The following is a 21,013-nucleotide window of genomic DNA, read 5'->3' as shown; positions in this document are numbered from 1 at the left end:
GTGAAACTGGTTCTTGTCATTTGTGGCTGCACTTCACCTCGCACTCGACCTCTGCCGGGGCTTAATAATTCAACGCGTTTTCTCCAAGCCAAGAAAGCAAATAGCAGCTGACTTCTTCCGTCTGTCTCCCAGTCTGACAAATGGATTCTACCATCCCACCCTTCACACTCCCCCCCCCCGATTTCCGAGTTGATTTCGTGTCAAAAGCGGGAAATGTATTGATTTTGATGACCGTGACCAACATTTGAGTTGAAGGTGTTTCCGGTAGCTGACGTCAAAGCGAATGATTGTCTGTTCTCTTCTCGCGCGTCTTCATTGTCAGACATTTCTGTGCCATTTCCGGAATGTGTGTAATCATATACACACGGTGCATAGACAGCAATTATTTATGCACATATACATGCATGTCTGTACATCTGGTTGTTTATTTTTTGATATGCGCATATATGTAATGTTACAGTCATCCTCAAACCTCTGTCACCCACCCTTACATTATGTCATATCACCATGCACCTGATTAAGTACGCCTAATAACGCCCAATATCACACACATTATGCTGATTCCGGAGCATGTTTATGATTTTGCGTCAGACTAACTGATTCCATTTTTTATAAATTCTTCATTTGGACAGAATGAGGCTAACGACATTTTTCTATTGAGGGTTAAATATCGGGAACAGCTCTGACTCCAGTGGTGATGCAGCTAAAAAATTATATTACTGCATATATATTTTATCGAATATGTATCATAGCACCGCACCGTAAATCAATCAAGATTGGGTGCTCTGCATTAAAGAAATGGAATAAATCACTATCACATGGACGAAAAGAAACATTGATTCAGTACGTTGCAATTTTGAGACTCAATGCTCGTGTATCGATATTGTACTGTGACATGCAATGTTTGCATGTCACAATATCTGTATTTGATAATGTATCGGGGCGGCATTGGTGGATCAGCTGGTAAAGTTTGACACCTGTGCCATAAAGTGTCGGTGTACTGATACTGTATCATAATGAGCTCTGATGTGGTACATCACAATATCGGTATTCAATGTTGGTGTATCGACATCGTTTTACGACAGATTTTCCAGACTGTATTTTTTTTCCAAAAATGATGAGCAGATACATCACAATATCATGTCTATAAGGCGCCGTAACAGACAGTGCTGGTTTTATCTACTTGAGTATCACGGGGAAGTATTTTTGCTTCATTACAATGCGCCATTGGTCCACGCTGATGTTGACTTCAGTCCGCATGGAGCACGACGCATGTTGAGCACATGAAGCAATGGAGGGAGGGTTTGGCGGGGGGGGGTTGCTGTCACCACCACCACCAGGATTACACACACAGGGCGCAACCTAATCTGTGTGGCTGACATCTGCCCAGCACAACACACGTAGGCACACGCACAGCTGGATCGGACACAAACAGCATCGCACGCAACCGCTGCTCATGTATTATTCACCGATGCTTTAATTTCAACAGCGTAATCAGCTGCAGCGAGGCATGCCAGAATGTGTGCGTGTGTATCTGTCCGTCTGTCTGTCTATCAGATGATTAGCGGGACAATCCTCCGACATATGCCGGGAGCACTGCGAATGCTGCCGCTCCTGCCGATTTGTTTAATGCGCACTTGTGTGTACTGAATCCCAACCAGCAAATACCATCGCATACTAGCATTATGTTAGCATGTTAGCGTTCTCTTTTCACCAGAAATGTAATCTTCACAATTACATTTTTGTGTGTGTGTGTGTGTGTGTGTGAGGGGGAATCAACATATCGTAATTACCGGCCTACAGAGCCCACCTGGTAATAAGCCTCGGTACACAGAAAGAGTTTAACGCTAGCACCGTGCTAACGTTAACGCTAGCGCCGTGTTAACTCTATAACCAGCTGTGCTAATGCTAGCGCCGCATCACTGCATAAATTGCAGGGTTGAAGGCGTGTGAAAATAGTCGAGGCTTGTAGGCCGTAAATTACGGAATTGTAATTACCGGTAGATTGCATTTGATTTTTATATACTTTATAATATGACTTTATTACAGAATTCCAAGTCTACCAGTAATGAGTTAAAAATATACCTCCATTTTGTTGCGATTGTCTTTTAAAGAAAACTGCTCTATTATGACTTTAAAATTACAGCTGTTGTTGTCAGAAGTTAAGTCAACTACATCATTAAAAGACTTCTTCTTGAAGTACTTCTTTAACGTTAAAATTTGAATATTACTCACATTGCTTTGTCAATAAATTGTTGGGTTATAAATACAATTTTATTTGCGTAATGTTGAGACTTTAAATAAGATGGCGAACTAAGAACAAAATACAAAAAAGTACACAAACATACTGTTTTTTATTGTATTGCGATACTTTTGAAAAATAATCTCAATCGTTCACTAATTTTTAACAATGAGCATTTTGTCATTCATTAATTTTAATAATGACTTTTTTGTCAATAATCAAGCAGTTTTATGATGTTTTTTTCCGAATTTTACTATATCTAATCAACCGTTGCTTTGATTACAATGTTATTCTCACAAAATTGACACCGAAAAATGAAAAAAGATCTGAGCAAATTCAAGTCTAAGACAAATATATTTTTGTACGCTAATGGATAAAAAAATGATTTAAAAATGTGTGAACTTTTACCAGACTGACTGTGTGTGTTTCTTTCGGCTTGTCCCTTTCGGGGTCGCCACAGCGTGTCATCTCAGATGAACGCATATATATGTTTGGCACAATTTTTACGCCGGATGCCCTTCCTGACGCAACCCTTCTCACTAAAACAATCAATTCTTTCATTAATATAACTTAGTTCTTTTTCTTTTTCTTTGTGTTGCAATCGATTTGAGCGAATCAACAGCGCCCCTGCTGGCTGCAACCAAGTAATGCCCTTCAGTGATTTATTCAAACGACAATCATTTGTCATGTAATGATCTTATTGGACGCGTTTAATGCCCATGTCAAATCATCGAGACAGATGCTCCTCAAACACTCATCTTCATTTTCTTTTTTCTTTCTTTTTTTTTTTGGACAATTTTTTTCCCCACTCCAGCAAGCGTCACAAAAGGTTAATGGCTTCCTTTGGTTTTTGTAATTATAAGCATCTGTTTCACGCTAGCCAAACACTCAGCGGCTCGTGTGTAAAAAAATAAATAAATAAATAAATAAAAAATGACGCCTCAGTCACCGGAGGGGCGTTAAGTGGCCCGGCTCTTCGTTAGCGCAAACAAAAGCAAACACATTAGCTGCATAAACACGGTGAGGATGATCAACAATGTGCATAAGGAGCGTTTTGTTACACGGCATTACACTTGCGCTATCATTTGTAACGAAACAACTTTATTTGTTGAGCTCTTTAAAAGAAACAACCAGCTCTTTAACAGAGGTCTACATAAATAAAAAAATAATTAAAAAAAAGTGACGTAAATCTACAATTAAGTGGAAGACATTTCAAAATGAGAACAAAGTTAAAAGTTTAAAAGTTAAAGGGGCTAAAACAAGGGGCAGCGTCACATGCCGTGCTACAGACGAGGGAATAAATGCTCCCTCTTACGTGTTCCAAGCAAACGGCAAACATTTTGGGCCGATTGGAGACGTGCTGCTGTGCAAGAACGGATTCTAAATCGTTGCCGGTTGACGACAATAACATTTGGATTTAAAGGCAAAGCTGCAGGAATTTGCTGTTCCGATTTAAAGGGGAAATCACGGTGGTTTGCGTTTACGATGTATCCAATAGGTCATGTAATATGGACTCTATTTTGATCAGGTGATGTTAAATCCTCTCTCATTTAATTGTGTTTTGAGAAGACTTTTGTTGACAATTACGAATTTTTAGAGGCGCTGCCATTTTCGCGTGACCTACGTGCGCGGATGTGACGTGCGCCGTGCCGCAACAAAGGCTTGATTGCTTGGGACCCATTTATGCCCAGTGCTGATTTCTCTGATTTATCCTCATCTGATGAAGGAATAGCAGTATCGGTTGATCGGGAAGACGGAGGAATACTTCCATTCGAAGCCGTGAGTGGCTCGGCCACTCGGTTGATCGGGTATACGGAGGAGTTCTTCCATACACAGCCGTGAGCGGTGCCGCTCACGCCGTCGCGGGCTGCGTGACTACCTAGCGTGCTGGCGTCTCATCCGTTACCGGAATTAACCTGGCTGCAGGAGAGCGCGGCGCGTGATTGAGCTCCCCACCACCAGCCTGGTCCAAAGTCCGCGCTGGACGGAGGACGTGTGCGTGCGGGTTTCAAGCGGGAGGTGTCAGAAAAGTTACCACAGGGATTACTGGCTTGTCGCGGCCAAGCGTTCACAGCGACGTCGCTTTTTGATCCTTCGATGTCGGCTCTTCCTTCACAACGCGGAGGAAAAAGGCATGAGTGACACGTGTTTTGTGGGGGACAGACACCCCCAAGCCGGCTCGCTGGCTCCAGCATTCTTCTGTCTTCCCGATCAACCGAGCGGCCGAGACGCTCACAGCTGTGCCGCTCATGGCCGTGTATGGAAGTATTCCTCCGTCTTCCCGATCAACCTATACTGCTATTTCTTCATCAGTCGAGGATAAATCTGAGAAATCAGCGCTGGGCATAAATGGTGTCCCGTGTAATCGAGCCTTTGTTGCGGCACGGTACACGTCACATCGGCGCAAGTAGGTCATGTGACTCGGGAGATTGGCAGCGCCCCTGAAAATTCGTATTTGTCGATAAAAAAAAAACTTCTCAAAACACTATTTAATGAGAGAGGATTTAACGTAACGTTGTCAAAATACAGTATATATTACATGACCTATTTGGATAAATTGTTAACGCAAACCACTGGATTTCCCTTTTGAAATCATCATGCAGCCCAAAATCAACCAAATTTTGTGAAAGTCGGCATCAGAAGAACACAATTCAGTGTTTAGTCAGGGATCGATCTTTTGGCAATATCATGTCGTTGTCCATAATTTTGACTTTCTTTTTGCAAGTACCACTTTTTCACGGATAAAGTATTTGACTTGAGCTGAGCGTCCAATCCAAACATCCGTCAACTCAATCAATATCTCATGAAAGATGATGGATAACGTTTCCGTATAATAAACGCAAAAGAAACAAACCAATAGGGGGATCGAGAAAGTCATGAATGATGATAAATAACATCCCGAAATGCAAGCCTACGTTTCTGCACGATTAAATAAAAATTACAAAAATTGAGTTAAGACAGTTTAGTTCTCAGTGGCTCAAGTGACTATAGTTATTATATCCGGCACTTTATTCTCATCTGGTCCTGATTTCCTCCATCATTTCTCCTGGATGCCCGTCACCCCACACCCCACTCCGCCCTCTTGTCATCCCCATTTCGAGCCACGACACGTGGAGGCCGTCGACACCCATTGGCGGAAGAACGAGTCACAAGGTGCGACCAAACCCCCCCCCCCAAAAAAAAAAAAATCCTCGCAAATACTGAATAATTGTGCGTGCGTCATAAGGGTCCGGGAGATCAATGGCAGCCGTCATGATGCAATTTGTCCGCCCCGACTGAGAGCTCCGTAATGACGCTGGAGAGTGAGTCGGCACGCTTGCCACAAATTGGACACGTTTTTTTTTTTTTTTTTTGGCCTCAAATGCTAACCCACAAACGCTCGCCTATCACATGCTATTGCGCTCCGCTCAAAAGAACCAATATGACCTCCAAACAGCATTTTGCCCCAAATCAAAAACCTCTTTACGTTTCCATCCACTACAGTATTCTTCGGTACGGGTTTTTGTGTTTTTCCAATCTGAGAACTGATTCACGATGCAGCAGAGTGGCCAAAAAAAGAACGTGCAGATAAAAATTATTGCCGATTGCGACAATTGCGTACGGAGAAGGGCAGCACAACTCTCTGGTTGTTGAAAAAAATGTCAGAAAAATTGTCAGAAAAAATACTTTTTAGTCATTTTAAAAAATCGTCAGGAAAAAAAACATCATAATTTATCATTCTTTCTGATGAAAATTATAGGTATTCTGTCCCCTCCCCCCCAGCCCCCCTCCCCAAAAAAAAGCCTCACAAGGGTCACGGGGAGTGCTGGAGCGTATCCCATCAGTTAACGGGCAGGAAGCGGGGTAGACCCTGAACTGATTGCCAGCCAATCACACTCAGACTCACACCTAGGGGCAATTTAGAGTGTCCAATTAATGTTGCGGGTTTTGGGGATGTGGAAGGAAACCGGAGTGCCTGGAGAAAACCTAAACAGGCATGGGGAGAACATGCAAACTCCACACAGGCGGAGGCCGGGACCAAACCCGGGTCCTCAGAACTGCGAAGCCAACGCTTTACCAGCTGATCAACCGCGCTGCCCAAGTGTATATAAATGAAAAGCAAAAAAATTAATATTACACAATACAGCAAAAAAAAAACCCTCCTGTCAGCATCCACGCAATTAACATCAAGTAGCTTGAGTGGAAAAAGGTGAATGGATAACGTCAGTGTGCTGACATGCGTTGCTGATGTATTGCACGCATCGCTCGGCGTGCTGGGACGGAGAGAGCGAGCGAGCGAGTGAGCGAAAAAAGAGAAAGGGTGAAAGAGAATGAGAGCGCACAAACGAGACGCGTGGGAGGAGGTGATGTGTTAGTGTTACTTGCTCTGTGCTTTATCGGCGCATTAATGACACAAATGACAAAAGAAAACAATAAAGCCAAAAAACTTATTCAAATACAACTTTACATTTCAATCGAACTTTCCAACAAGACACATTTTTTTCAGCCATATTTTTTTTTTTATCTTCAAATAAGATGTTTTGAAAAAAATTGTAGGGGGGCATCGAAATATATATTGCTTTTGCTGTTGTTTTTTTTGGGCAAATAAACCTTTTTCCCATGCAAAATACAAAATTAAAAATGTTTTTGTCTGAATAAAATGTACCCCCAAATATGTCATAATATTCTTTAAAAAATGAGAAAATTCTCAATTCATCCATCAAAATATTTTGGATAGCAGCAAATGAAAATCCATCCATTTTCGAAGCTGCTTATCCTCACAAGGGCCACATTAGTGCCGGAGCAATACCCCAGCTGACTTCGGGCGAAAGACACACTACACCCTGAACTGATCTCGTCCAAATATTTTCACAGGTTCAAAAGGTAAGAAACTGCGCCAGTGTGCTGCGCTGATGTTTTGCGAGCATCGCTCAGCATACTGAGGGGCAGAGAGAGACAGAGAGAGAGAGAGAGAGAGAGAGAGAGAGAGAGAGAGGGAGAGGGAGGGAGGGAGGGAGGGAGAGAGAGAGAGTGAGTGAGAGAGAGAGAGCATAAACCTATAAAGGCGTGTGGGAAGAGGTGATGTGTTAGTGTTACTCGCGGGGTGTCTCCATGTGCGCCTCACCAGGGGGGTGTGTGAGTGCGCGCGAGGCGGGCTGAGGGTGGGGGCGCGATGGGGCGGGTGGGGGGTGCATCATGAAGGCATCATCGGGTTGGGCGGGCGTTCCTCCGGGATGTTGAGCACATCGCTGCCTCTCTGCTTTGCGTGCAGAGGCGTCACAACGGCTTAGAGCAGACGTCCCCCGTTTGCTTCTTACGCCCACCCACCCCCCACAACCCCCATAATAAACAAAAGAGGAGCGGAAGAGAGGGAGACCCCCCTCCCCCCCCCAAAAAAAAAAAAAAAGAAACACCAGAGCAGTCCAGTTGAGGAGATGGAGAAGCCGGTGTGCAGCGGATGAATGAGTTTTTGTGACCAAAAGACTGGCGTAACTTTATGTAGGTCACACGTGAGCGCCTCCCTCTGCCTATCAAGCGTCTTCGCAAGAACAACAACAAAAAGCAGCAGCACCAGCGCAAGAAGAAGAAGAAGAAGAAGAAGAAGGCTCAGCTGAGGCGCGGCGATGCTCCGCGGGACCTGATGCCCGACACGCTGGCGCTGCTCCGCAATCACTCGGAGGAGCCGCGAGCCCTGACCGGCGGCGGCGGCGGCGGCGGCGAGGAGGGCGGCCGGCCCGCGTGGGTCATCGGCATCCTGGCCGGCGTGCTCATCTTCACCACCGTGGTGGACGTGCTGGGGAACCTGCTGGTCATCATCAGCGTCTTCCGCAACCGCAAGCTGAGGAACTCCGGTAAGACGCCTTCCCCGGTCGCATCCTTTCTTTGATTGACTCGGATTTGGTTGCTTCAGAGCTTCCAAAACTTTTTCACCAAAGTTCCACCTTAAAAACGGTTCCTCAAGAGCCACTGTCGTGACCAACATTAGCGTGGTTGTCTCGGCCGGGGGGGAGGGGGGGGACGCGTACCTGGAGAGCGTTTTCAAAAGACGAAACAAAAAGATGGAACGCACTCAAGTGAAATACAACTGAACTGAAATGGGCGGCACGGTGGCTCAGCTGGTAAATCCTTGGCCTCACAGTTCTGAGGTCTCGGGTTCAATCACGGCCCGGCCTGTGTGGAGTTTGCGTGTTCTCCCCGTGCCTGTGTGGGTTTCCTGCGGGAACTCCGGTTTCCTCCCACATCCCAACAACACGCAACATTAATTGGACACTCTAAATTGTCCCTAGGTGTGATTGTGAGCGTGGCTGTTTGTCTCGATGTGCCCTGCGATTGGGTGGCAACCACTTCAGGGTGTACCCCGCCTCCTGCCCGTTGCCAGCTGGGATTGGCTCCAGCATAACCCGTGACCCTTGTGGGGATAAGCGGCTAAGAAAATGACTGGATGGATGGATGGCTGGATGGATGGACTGAAATGTACTAGTTTTGTGTACCACCAGAAGCCGTTCGCGTACTACTGATACTTTGAGAATTGCTGATGTCGCAAGTTGCAAGTTGGTCAGATAGAGGAGGGAAGATGATGCCTTGCTCAAGGGCACCATTACACTACAATGGAAACTTTAGAAAGAAAAGAAAGTCGTGACGGAATGGTTTTTTTTTGGGGGGGGGAGGAAAACAGCAAACAAAAACAAAATAAACCCGTCCACAAAAAAGTCTTTCAAAAAGTGTTTGTTGAGTGAAAATTAACTTTACTTTTTTTGACAAAAAAATCGTTTTTCAAAGATTTGTGGGAGAAAAAATGACATTATTACTGGAAATAAGTGAAGAAAAAATTACTGATGTTGAATTATTTCACGCTATCTTTTTTAGAAAAAAAAACTTATTTCAACTAACTTTTAACCGCACGCAAACCCCCCCCCCAAAAAAAAAACAAACAATTCCCAACAGAAATCGGCACTTCTTTCATTTTTAAAGCCATTTGGGGGCTGATAAAAGTTGTATTTTTGTGCAAAAGTATATATATATATTTTTTTTTAGTTTTTCAAGGGCAAAAAAAAGTTTGTTTAGCAGTCAGAGTTTTTCTCTTCAGAATACATTATGCTAAAAAAAAAAAAAGGCCCATATATTACCAGGCAATTATGTTGAGGTTCTGTCATACTTTTCGGGAAACAAAAAAAAATGTTGGAGGGTTTTCTTTTCGTGATTTTTTGACAAAATATGATCACTTTTTCTGGAATAAATTACCCTTTCAAAACTGAGATTCTAATAATATATCGGCTTGAGCAAAGAAATTTTGAAAATATTTCCTGTTTTTGATAAAATACATGCTTCCCCCCAAAAAAAAAATTATTCCCACATTGCATTGTTTACCTAAATTTTTTCCACCTTTTTTTAAACCAATTGAAACCAAATTTTCTCAATGAATAGAAAATGTAAATATATGTATTTCATTGTTGTAACATTACAAATTAGTCTCAAATTTGATGTGGCCAGGTTAGGGTCCACTGTTCTTTTTTTCTTTTTTTTTTAAGGACCAATGTGCATTTGAAGCACGTGGGAATTTTTTCATGTATTTTTTTTTTTTTTTGGGACCATTCCGGAAACCTTCAGGTGTTATATTCCACATCATACTCCTACTCTCCGTCTATTTCTGCCCATAACGTGTGCATTGCATTGTTACATAAGGAAAAGTGCTTGTAAATATGCGGCAACACGTGTGGGTTCTCTTTTTTTTTGTTGTTGTTTTTCTTTTCTTTTTGCGCAAAACGTCGAGCAATTTAGGAGGTAGGCGTGATCTGGCGCAGGCACACGGGTTTGCACCTGTTCTCGCGGAGGACTGGCCGCAGGCTGATTAAGCCTTGAGCCGCTATTATGATGGCGTATTGACAACATTGATTGATGTCGGCTTGCACTCCCAACTGCTCCGTTTCTTCTTTTTTCATCAGCCGCCGCTCCCTCCCTCGCTCGCTCGCTCAGCGGAGAGAGCACAAAAAGATTGCCGGATGAAATTAGCCAGGAAGCTTAATGACATCCTGGTCTGAGCTTTTAGGGAATTATGTCGGAAGGTTGTAAATGAATAAAATGCCTTTTCCTTACTCTTCTAGCATTAAAAAAAGAAAAAATATATATAAAAGTCCACTTTTTGAAAATATACAGTCAAGACAACGTTTTTTCACTTGAATTCATTGGGCATTGTGCTGTTCCTTCTGGTGTGTGCATCTTGGCCACCTGGGGGCAGTATAACAGACATGGAATTTTTTTTAACAGATTAGAAAGAATACACTGTATGCCTGTGAAGAGGCCCTGTAGCTCAGTGGTTAGAGCACTGGTTTGGTAAACCAGGGGTTGTGGGTTCGTATCCCACTGGGGCCTCCACTCCCTGAGAAGGGAGTATGTGAGTATGGTTATATTGTCTGTCTACATTCAGTGATCAAATATTCATTCCCTTGCAGGTCACTGTGACAAAGATGCTACACGTTAGCCCGTCTATGGCATTTTGCATTGTTCGTTAGCATTAAACACCCTTTTGGTTTATGACAAAGCTATGCGGTGGTTTTAAATGCACAACGTGTGAATCTGGTGTTGCTGCGAAGTGAGTTCAGTTCACTGCCACCATCCATCCATCCACTTTCTTAGCCGCTTATCCTCACAAGTGTCGCGAGGAGCGCTGGAGCTAATCCCAGCAGTCAACACGCAGGAGGCAGGGTACACCATGAACTGGTTAATAGCCAATCGCAGGGCACATGGAGACAAACAGCCCCACTCACAATCACACCTAGGGGCAATTTAGAGGGTCCAATTAATGTTGCATGTTTTGGGGATGTGGGAGGAAACCGTAGTGCCTGGAGAAAAACCCACGCAGGCACGGGGAGAACATGCAAACTCCACACAGGTGGGTCCGGGATTGAACCAGTGACCTCAGAACTGTGAGGCCAGCGCATTCCAGCTGAGGCACCGTGCCGCCTCACTGCCACCATACAGCATCAAATGTTTTGCTCTCAGGTGAAAGCCCGCCGAATAAAAAAAAGACTCATAAATACCCGGATCACAATGGCACCACTGTGAATTATTATTTTGTATTATTATGTGTATGTTGCCTGCTTTTGTACCCTGGAGTCAGTTGACTTCCAAATTTGGGTTACCTTGAGATATCCGTAATGAGTCCCCGGAGGTGGATGAATGGACATTGTTGACGGTTCCTTTTCTCGGGGGCACACGGGGCAGGTTTAAAATCAAAAAGGTTCTGGTGTAGTAATGACGATGACCATCAAAAATGGCAGAAAATTGAGTAATTCATCAGCAGAAGCAAGGACAAGGCAAAGAGAATGTGAATTTGGGGAGCTGTGAATTTTTAAGGGTTAAAAATATTGAGGGTGAGTCCCTTAAAACCATGCCCTCCCACCTTTAACTTGCCACACTTGCACCCCCACCCTCACGCCCCTCCGTCTTCAAGGTGAAAAGAAAAAGAAAAAAAACATAGTACACTTTCGGCGGTCAGGTTCGTTTCCACATGGCCAGATAATTGGGATGGTACAGTGGCCCCAAAGGTACAAAAAGAATTATTGTTTGCGTTTGGGGGGGGGGGGGGGGGGACTGCGATAAGTGAGCGAGTGACATTGTCACATGGAGGCAGTTCGTAGCGTTAGTCGTGAGTAACGTTGTGTCATGTTGACTAAAAAGATGAGCCTTGATGTTTGTTTACCTCGCTTGTTATATCGGTGCCACCAGTTTTGGAAGCGTTTGTAAAGAAAAATATGGTTTCTTTGTATTTTGACAAACGGTTAGTACTCAGTACTCTGACAGATCCAACTTGCCGATGGGGCTAAAGTTAGTTCTGAATGGTGGGTCGTAAATAAAGTTAGAATCTCACAAATACTACCATTTTTTTTTTCTTTTAAAAAGTTGGATGAAGCTAAAAAAATTTAAAAATATTGAAATATTTCTAATGACTTCTCCCACAAAAATCAACATTCATTTTCATAATAGTACAGCATTTAACATAATTATGATTACTTATTGAAAAAAAACCTGAAAAATGAGAAAAAAATCTTTTCTTGTAATTTATTGGGTTTTTTCAGCTTGGGAACATCCAACTTATTCTAATAACACTATTTTTTATTCATAAGAAAAATACTGCTTCACAAAAAATAGTGAGTGTTGTAATATTTGTACTTTTTTTACTTTTTCATTCTTGTAGAATACTTAAAATTATGCTAAGTGATTTCACATCCCTAAAATTACACTTCATACCTTGGAATATTATTTTTTTTCCCCATAAAATAGTTTTTTTTTTTTTAAATCTTACCTTCTCTCATAAAAATATATTTTTCCTGGCAAAAACTATTTTTATAAGACAGAGAGATGATTTGTTTTGTATTAAGACTTTTTTCAGCAAAATCTGATTCCAATCAGTATTGTTACAACTATAATTATTATTTTAAAAAACAGGATTTTAAAAAATTGATTTTTTAAAAGCCCTGATGCATTTTTTTTTTTTAACGTAACAAAAAAAACATTAATTACTTAAGTAGTTCAAGGCAGCATCGTCTCATTTGGTTAATTAAGAATATTTTTCTTCTCATGAAAAGGTTGATTTCCATCAATGAATCGATTTATTGATGAAAGGACTGTTGCATACAAAGAATTCCTGTGCCCCAAATGTTCACATTTCTACATCCTCAAAGGAGTTTCATTTTTATTTATTTATTTATTTTTCGTTCTGCTCGGCATCGCCTTGGCCCGAGGTGATGGAACGCACGCACGGTAACAGCGCAGGTTCCATTTGTGCATCAAAAAGAAAAAGAACAGGGGAAAAAAAAAACACCAGCGTGTATTTTGAATGGAGGGAAGAACACGTGTTTGCCTTCACCACCGTCGCTCGACTTAAATGGAGACTTTCAAGAAATCGTGGAGACTTTCGTGGGAGAGTGTGCGCGTACGCCATACAGCCACACATCCATAAATCACATTCATCCAACACTTATTTGTCTTGCTCGGTGCCGCTGTTTTATTCCGCAACACAGTTCAAGCAACCTCATCGAAAAGGTTAAACCCTGTGAAATGCTTTATGAGCACTGCGTGAAGTCCTCACCGTCTGCCGGCACTGAGCTGTGAACCTCTAGCCAAACCATATATGGTCATTATATTAGTACAGTCACTCAATTAATACTTAGTTGCATGATCAATCAAACGCTTCACATCTGTACATCATGGAGTCCAACAAGTAATATTTAGCTCCACGAGCACCGTTTCTGAATGTTTCACATCAGAGTTCCATGTCCGCCACCCCGGTTTATTTATACAAGCATTGTTTGTGTGATAAACTTCACATCTGTGTTCCATGCAAACAGTCAACCACGTTATAATTTCTTGTACAAGCTTTGTTATATCTGTGTTACACAGACAACACGACGTGATATATATTTACCGTTATTTCTCGAGTATAATGCGTCCTGAAGTATAATGCGCACCACCAAAGTCAACCTAAAAATATCAGGAAAACCCTTTTACCAATGTCCAATGCGCACCACCAATTTCCTGCTACCCATATGCTGAAAATATTGGGAATGATCTGTATTTATATTTTGTTACGTTTGTACTTGTATTGTTTTTTGTCTGTACAACAATCATTAATAATAATCATTGTGCACATGCTGATGTAGCCGCAGTATAATCTTGGGACAGGCCACAGGACACACTTGTCCCGGTCCCTGTAACTGTCAAAACAGAATCCCTCAACCAAATAAAATAAATGCTCAATGATGGCATAACATTTTATTAATATTGTTGATAACACATATTACAGTCTTAAATAAATATTTAACACTGTTTGACTTGAGCATTTTTTGCATTAAATATTTGTGCATAGTGCGGTTTATCCACTACATCACACATCCTTGGCCAAGACTTCAAAAGCAACATCTGGCTCATCTCCAATCTGAAAAATATCCATCGTAGCTACCTTTGGTGACTTGGTCCAGTTCCGGTGCCCCCTGAATTCATGAACAGTGATCCGATTTTGCTCCGCAGCACGTCATCCTCTGCGCCATCCATGGCGTTTGTGGGGAAATCCCAAAAGTTTTGGTTCTCTCGCCTACCTGACGCCATAGCTTACCTGTGGCGTCAGGTGGCTATCAAAACAACGTGAGCTCAAACTATGTAGAAACGAGGGGAATGGGCACATTTTTTGAAAAGCGACCATTTCAATTGTGTGTGCTCTCCCATGGCGCTCGTATTACGTAGTTGTTTTTAGAGTCACATGACGCCACTGTGGCGAGCTATCGTTGTTTCGGACTGCGGCGCTGATTCCGCGCTGGCGGCGTCATCGGCACCAGTGATGACACATTTCTTTTCAAAGCAGCTGCACAACTAGCCGTTGGAGTCGACATTTTTTTTGTCTTGGTTTAAGTTAAAACAAACTCACGGGCAGTCGTTTCTGATCTTTGGTGCAGTAGCATCAAACATGCAACGCTAACGATCGTAAAATGCATGCTAACCCGAAGAGGTCATAGAGTTCAGGTTGGGGGCGGACATTACCGTAATAAATATAAATGTGTAACATAAGACATCGAATAGCATATCGAAATGTATACGTATACCTTGTTTTTACCACTCTATGTACCTGTATAGAACTATACAATGCGATTGTATTTTTCATTTTTCATCCATACCTAAATATAATGCGCTCCAGTAACTTCTGCAAGCACGATTTCTGGGAGCAGCTTCACATTTGTGTTGCACAGAGTCCACCAACTTCTGGAAAAGTCCAGCACCATAAGATCGTACGGTCATGATAGCATTCAAATAAATTGTACCCGCAATATGGAAAGAACTCGCACATCTTTTGCTGCAAGGAGTCCGCGCCAACTTCTACCACCCATAAACCGCGATTCACAACCCAGGACTATTACGCTACATTCCGCAGCCCACCTTGTATTTTTTTTTTTTTTAAGAGGCATTACAGTAGGCGGCGTGGCGCTTTTAGCCGCACGCTCGCTTCGTTACGTCGCAGCCCACTCATCCGCGAGGGTGAAGCCCTCCGCCCTCCCCGCGCTTCGGGTGGGAAAACACCTGATTGAAGGCCACTCGCTGTTTACGTGGGCAAAACAGCATTTGGTGATGACTAACTACGGGCTTCGCTCTCACCTACATACAGTAGGCTCCACATTGTCATTATAAGAATAGCTGAAGGGAGAAAGTTAAGTAATACACAACAGCCCGCTTTGACTGGCGGTCTACTGTCAATGGGCCGATTGATTTTGAATGCTCGCTAGCGTGAACTGCTGTTCTGTGTCGGAGAAGGCATCCAATCAGTTGTTAATCAAAAAGTCAAACTACGAACTGTATTACACTATGTCACGTAAGCAATCCACTACTTTTGACTGACTGATTTATCTGATTACTCCTAAATGATCTTTTCAGCAAGGACTGTTTTGTTAGTTTGGGCAACTATGGAAGTAAATATGTGACACCACGATTTGAATTTGAAATGTGAAAGTGATCACATTTTCAATAGTTGCATTTCAGTGTAACTTTTCAATGTTAGCAATTCAACCGGCTACAATTCGCTGTCTAAAATTCACCGTCTGTGCCAGCAGGCAGGTTTACTTCAGGTCAGAACCGAACAGGTAGCCAATCGCAGTTACGCTTTCTTAGTCACGTGACGTCACATACTAAGAAAGTGTAACTGGATTGGCTGGCTGTTTGGTTCTGACCTACAATCACACCAACCTGGTGGAACAGACGAATTGTAGCCGGTTGAATTTCAGACAGTGAATTGTGGCCGGTTGAATTTCAGACAGCGATTAGTAGCTGGTTGAATTTCAGATAGCGAATTGTCACAACTATTGAAAATGTGATCATAGTTGAAATTCAGACAGTGAATTTCAGACAGCGAATCGTAGCCGGTTGAATTTCAGACGGCGCTATTGTAGCAACTGTTGAAAATGTGGTCACGGTTGAATTTCAGACAGCAAATCTTAGCCGGTTGAATTTCACACGGCGAATTGTAGCAACTATTGAAAATGTGATCACTTTATATGTCAAATTCAAATCCTAGTGGCACATATTTACTTCCATTGCCAACCTACCGATTTTGAACCACATTACGATTGGCAGTTCTCGAAAAATATTTAATGTTTCCCCCCCAAAAAACGTGGCTCCTAGCATCCTATTGCTTTTCAAGCATATGCTAATTAGAAACTGTATCGTATTATGCCAGAGGGAGAAATCTATAACTTTGAGCAATATCTGATACAAGACCCACTTGTTGCATCCGAATTATCAGGGGACTGGTGTTCTCTGCATATCCTATTGATTTTGAATGATATCCAGAACCAGATAGCTCCAGTGGTCGTGTCCTCTGTCAGCAACTTTACAGCAAGAAAACTATTGACTTTAAAGGATTAGACCAGAAATTGGCTGCTGCAGCTGCAAACGCGATGTCGCTAATCAAAGTGAAATCAACTTTAGAGGGAATGCGATTGTAGGTCACGACAAGAAGCCTATAGATTTTAAAACCCCGACATCATAATACACTCTTGTGGGCATACCAGCTTGGGTGCGCCAAAGTGTGTGCATGTACGCGCACCCCCGCGTGGGTCAGAAGTTTTTTTTGGAGCACTGCCTTTGAAGGGGATTAGCGTCAAAGCGATCATACGTAAGTCGCTTCAAAGAGACTATTTATTTCAAATCTACAACCCCAGATCCCCCCCCCCCCCACTCCTTGCTGCCCACCACAGCTACTCTTCCCCAAAGCTCTTATGCGTCTGAACATAATGCTCGTAAAAAAAAAAAAAAAAAAAAAAAAAAACAAATCTGAAATGAGTGATGCAAAAATAAACACATCGTAAAAGACAATTGCGAGATACCGGCAGTTTTTGACCAGGGTATATCATCAAAATCGCCGTTGTTGTCAGTTTTTCGCTCAAAACCTTATACGTTCATAGGCCAAACTTTGCAAAGTTTGGGTCATTAAGACAAAGTGTGATGTGTGTCCCTTCGCTGCAGCTGTTATTGTTATTGGAACCAAACAGCGCAATGCGCTAAAGACGCCATAAAACCTATACTTTTGTTGAGAAAATATTAGAGGACACCTCCAGGTCAAAACCCGGAAGAAACTAATAAATTGAGGATTATAAGCCTTGCTAATACATTGTCACTGCTTTTCTGTTGGAGAGCTTTATGAATCCAGATTCTGCTTGGATATTTAGACCAAAATTACAGGAGAGCAGGAGGGTATTGTATACTGTTAATTGTCAATATGGACAAACGTGCAGTTTCAGAACTTGGTGCATTAAAACAATGTAGCACAAATTAGCTGGCCTTCGAGCTTCTGTCAGGTAAGTGATGCATTTAATCTCGGTTCTCGACCACAATCCGTTCCAGAAAACGGTTCGAAATGTGAATTGTTCAAAAACCGTATCGATGTTTCCCAACACAATGAATGGAAAAAGAAATAATATGTTCCAAGCCTAAAAAAATTGGGCTTTTTAAAGCATTTTTTTTAGCTTTTCCTGATAATAAACTGTAGAAATCTATTTATTTTTTCCTTAAAATGTATGCTTGAGTAGTAGAGTGAACTCAGGCTGGGAGTGCATTGCCATATCTGCAGCGACTCGACTGTAAAATGTAGTTTCCTAAAACAAAGTGACAATGATGAAGCAAAAATATTTTATTGGCAACTCGGTTCACTGAGACAAATGGCAACAATTGGCGTTCTTTTTAGATTTCATCTCGGATCGCATTATTTATCCAGATAGTTCCTGCTTGGATAGCAGACCAAAATGAGGAAGGATTACTGAAAATGTGCTTTTTCTCCGTCATCTGCTAAAATCTTCATGATCCAGAAATTGGTTCAATAAAAGAAAGTTGGGGCGTTTGGCTATTTTTTTTTTTTTTGCTCTATAATCAGACACAATCTATTTCAAATCCACATAGTTCCCGCATCGTCTCCATTTTTTCTGAGCACGTAAGAAGGATCAATGAAGAAGAACAAATGAAAACAAGAATGAAAAATCCCACATGGTTTCTTCACAAATAAGTCTTTCTCCCCAACCCTCCGCCCAATAAGAAATTTCCTGCCAGACATTTTTGCGCTGGCGAGACGCTCCACTTGACGCCGTGTTTCCAAATGGCTGCGTGCAGCGTTGATGTCTGACGCACCGCGGGAAGCTCTCGCCCGAGTCGACGCGTCGATGGATTCCTCAAATTTGCGTTCAAAGAAAAAATGAGAGTGAGCGAGAGACTTACATTTGTAACGCAAGACAACTTCTCGCTTAATTTGACACCGGAGCCGCTTAATCCTCTGTGTCTCTCCGGTCCAATGAGTACGCGGGGACCAGGGGGGTGGCAGTTAGGATTTCGGCATCTCGTTCAAAGAAACGTTTGCAAGGAATCCTCCTGAGCTCCCGCACGTCCATACCAATTATGTATGTCATTTGTCATCCCGCTACGTGACGCACTAGATGGCTTATAAACGAGCGCGCTAAGACAGGAGGGAGCTTGCGGGTTGCTATCGGGCCTTGGAGCACAAACAGCAGATGAGAGTCAGGCGGTGTTTCAAATAATCAAAAAGGAAATGAAAAAAAAAATGTCACGGGCGTCCGACAAAAAAAAAAAAATTAAAAAAAAAGACAAAATCAATTTATTTTAACATGAAAGCGAGACGCGCTTCTCTTGAAGGTGCGATTTATCTCAAATGGGATTGTCTAGTGTAGTAGTGCACAAATACAATTTTGGGTGCTTTTATTGGACAATATCTGTGAGTTTATTGAAGCCAAATGTGACTTTTTTTTTTTTTTTTTTTTTTTTTTGGGGATAAGACTTTCGTGCACAGGGAATGCATCTATCGCTAAACCTACGCTCCAGGACGGTGACCTCCCGTTTATCGCAAGGATACAGTATATTCCAGACTCATCAGCCATAGGTAAAAGTCTGCTCGAGAGAGACCATACGAAATATTTTTAGTTTTATCCCTCCCAAATCCTTTCAATACATTCAAACTTATTTAAACACACTTTATAGTATTTCCTCGTGCATGTACGTGTAATAATCGGAACTGGATTTTAGCCGTGATATTGGTCCGTAACAAATTTCCCACATCGGGGATGACATATGTATCGCCTCTCAAGTAGATGGCTAACCTGAGTTCTTTCCTCAATTAAAATTAGGGACTAATCAATTAACACAATGTTAATTATCCTAAATTTCTATGACAACTTTTACTCTTTACTTGTGCACTTATTCCCTCTCAAAAGGTCTCTGAAATAATATTTCTGAATTAAGGTTATCCTAATTGAAATTATCAAGCTACCAAATAAACGCCCCACTTTTTTTTTACCATCTTGCAGTCAAATGATTAACCTTGTTATGTAACAAAAAGTGTGAAGATTTAATGACAAGATAAAGGATGGAACACTCATTCAAATAAAGAAAGTCAACATAACAGGTACACAATGCACACATAAGCTAATCTGAGCTAACTCACTTTAAGGGCCCAAACAAATATGAACATTGCCGGCAAAACAAATTAAATTCAAACCCCAATGTCTTTGTTTCGAAGGGCGGGAGTGAAGAAAGTCGAGGGTTGTGTCCAGTTGTCCAGCGTCATCCAAGTCCTGACGGTTCGATCGGTTGCGAAGCTTTGTCCTTGTACTACAATGCAGGCCTCGCTAGTCGATGTAGCCCTCGCTAGCGTTTGCTCTTCGCAAGCGTCCTCGTCTTCTTGCACGTGGTCCAACACAGGCCTCACTAGCTGGCGTTAGCTTGTTGCTAGTGTCCAAGCAAAGATCCATGCATCCACTTAGCTTCTGTCTTACGGGCTAACTCCACCACGTTAGAGCGTGATTTGAGTAGTCCACTCAAACGACACACTATCACAATTGAACTGTTAACAGTCCTTGTCGAACACATTGATCAATGTTGATAAATGTCCACCTATAACTTTCTCTTCTAACAACCACTCGTACCTCGCACTTCGTCCAGCTTTTTCTTTTCTCTCTTTTTCTCCCACGTCTCCTCAACACCTCACTTCTTGACCTTCTCAAACACTGGTTACAACAATAAAATGACAAACAAAAGTATTTCTTTTCCCAAATGAATAAAAACACATTTAAATACAAATTCAACAGAAAAGAAATTCAGCACACACTTTGAAAAATATTCCACCACCTTGTATAAAGAAAACTTATGACCTAAATGATACTCTATTTATTTTAACTTTTAACTATAGTAATTTTTAACTGGGTTACACATATTTTGTTGGGAATGACGAAAATTCTTATAGTGTGATATGATCCGCGACCATTTGGCCATACGACCCGAAAATGAAAAGTCTAGCAAGTTTGATTTTTGAGATTTTTCAACATCACAGACAGCAAACCTTGACGTCGACCAATAGGATTACGTGTTGTGACTGGCGCATCATCTTCCGTGCCTGCCGTTGTCAACATTTATTCACAGGCTGAAGCTTTAGAGTATGATTCGACAGAATGCCGGCATGTTTACGTACAGCCCTATGTGCTAGCCCTAGCTTGCTCAGCTACATCGTGTTTTGCTCGTGTTTGCGAGTTGTATCGTATTAAAAGTACGTGAACCTACCTCAAGCAATCTTTTAATGAAAGTTTTTTCCCGAGCACTCGTGACAAGCCACAAACATTTTTCCTCATTTTCTCCCCTCACACTCACTCACACACACACACACACACACACACACACACAGAAACAATACATCAGCCCTGCACGTTGTTGTTTTCATCGGCATGGTAACGAATGTATCAGGTCGTGTTGACCGGT

At 42.2% G+C, this 21,013-nt stretch overlaps 1 protein-coding gene across 1 annotated transcript in view; it reads left to right on the top strand.

The window, feature by feature from the left end:
* Positions 1-7,862: 7,862 nt before the first annotated feature.
* Positions 7,863-21,013, top strand: part of LOC133492185 (melatonin receptor type 1B-B-like) — a 44,096-nt gene continuing 30,945 nt past the window's right edge. Inside the window, exon 1 of the mRNA XM_061804237.1 lies at positions 7,863-8,073. Within this exon, the coding sequence (XP_061660221.1) occupies positions 7,863-8,073 (211 nt within the window). The remainder of the gene's footprint in view (positions 8,074-21,013) is intronic.

This window comes from Syngnathoides biaculeatus, chromosome 18 (genome assembly GCF_019802595.1).
Source record: "Syngnathoides biaculeatus isolate LvHL_M chromosome 18, ASM1980259v1, whole genome shotgun sequence".
Classification (NCBI taxonomy): domain Eukaryota; kingdom Metazoa; phylum Chordata; class Actinopteri; order Syngnathiformes; family Syngnathidae; genus Syngnathoides; species Syngnathoides biaculeatus.
Note: the sequence above shows the minus strand (reverse complement) of the source record. Positions and strands in the feature narration are given on the sequence as shown.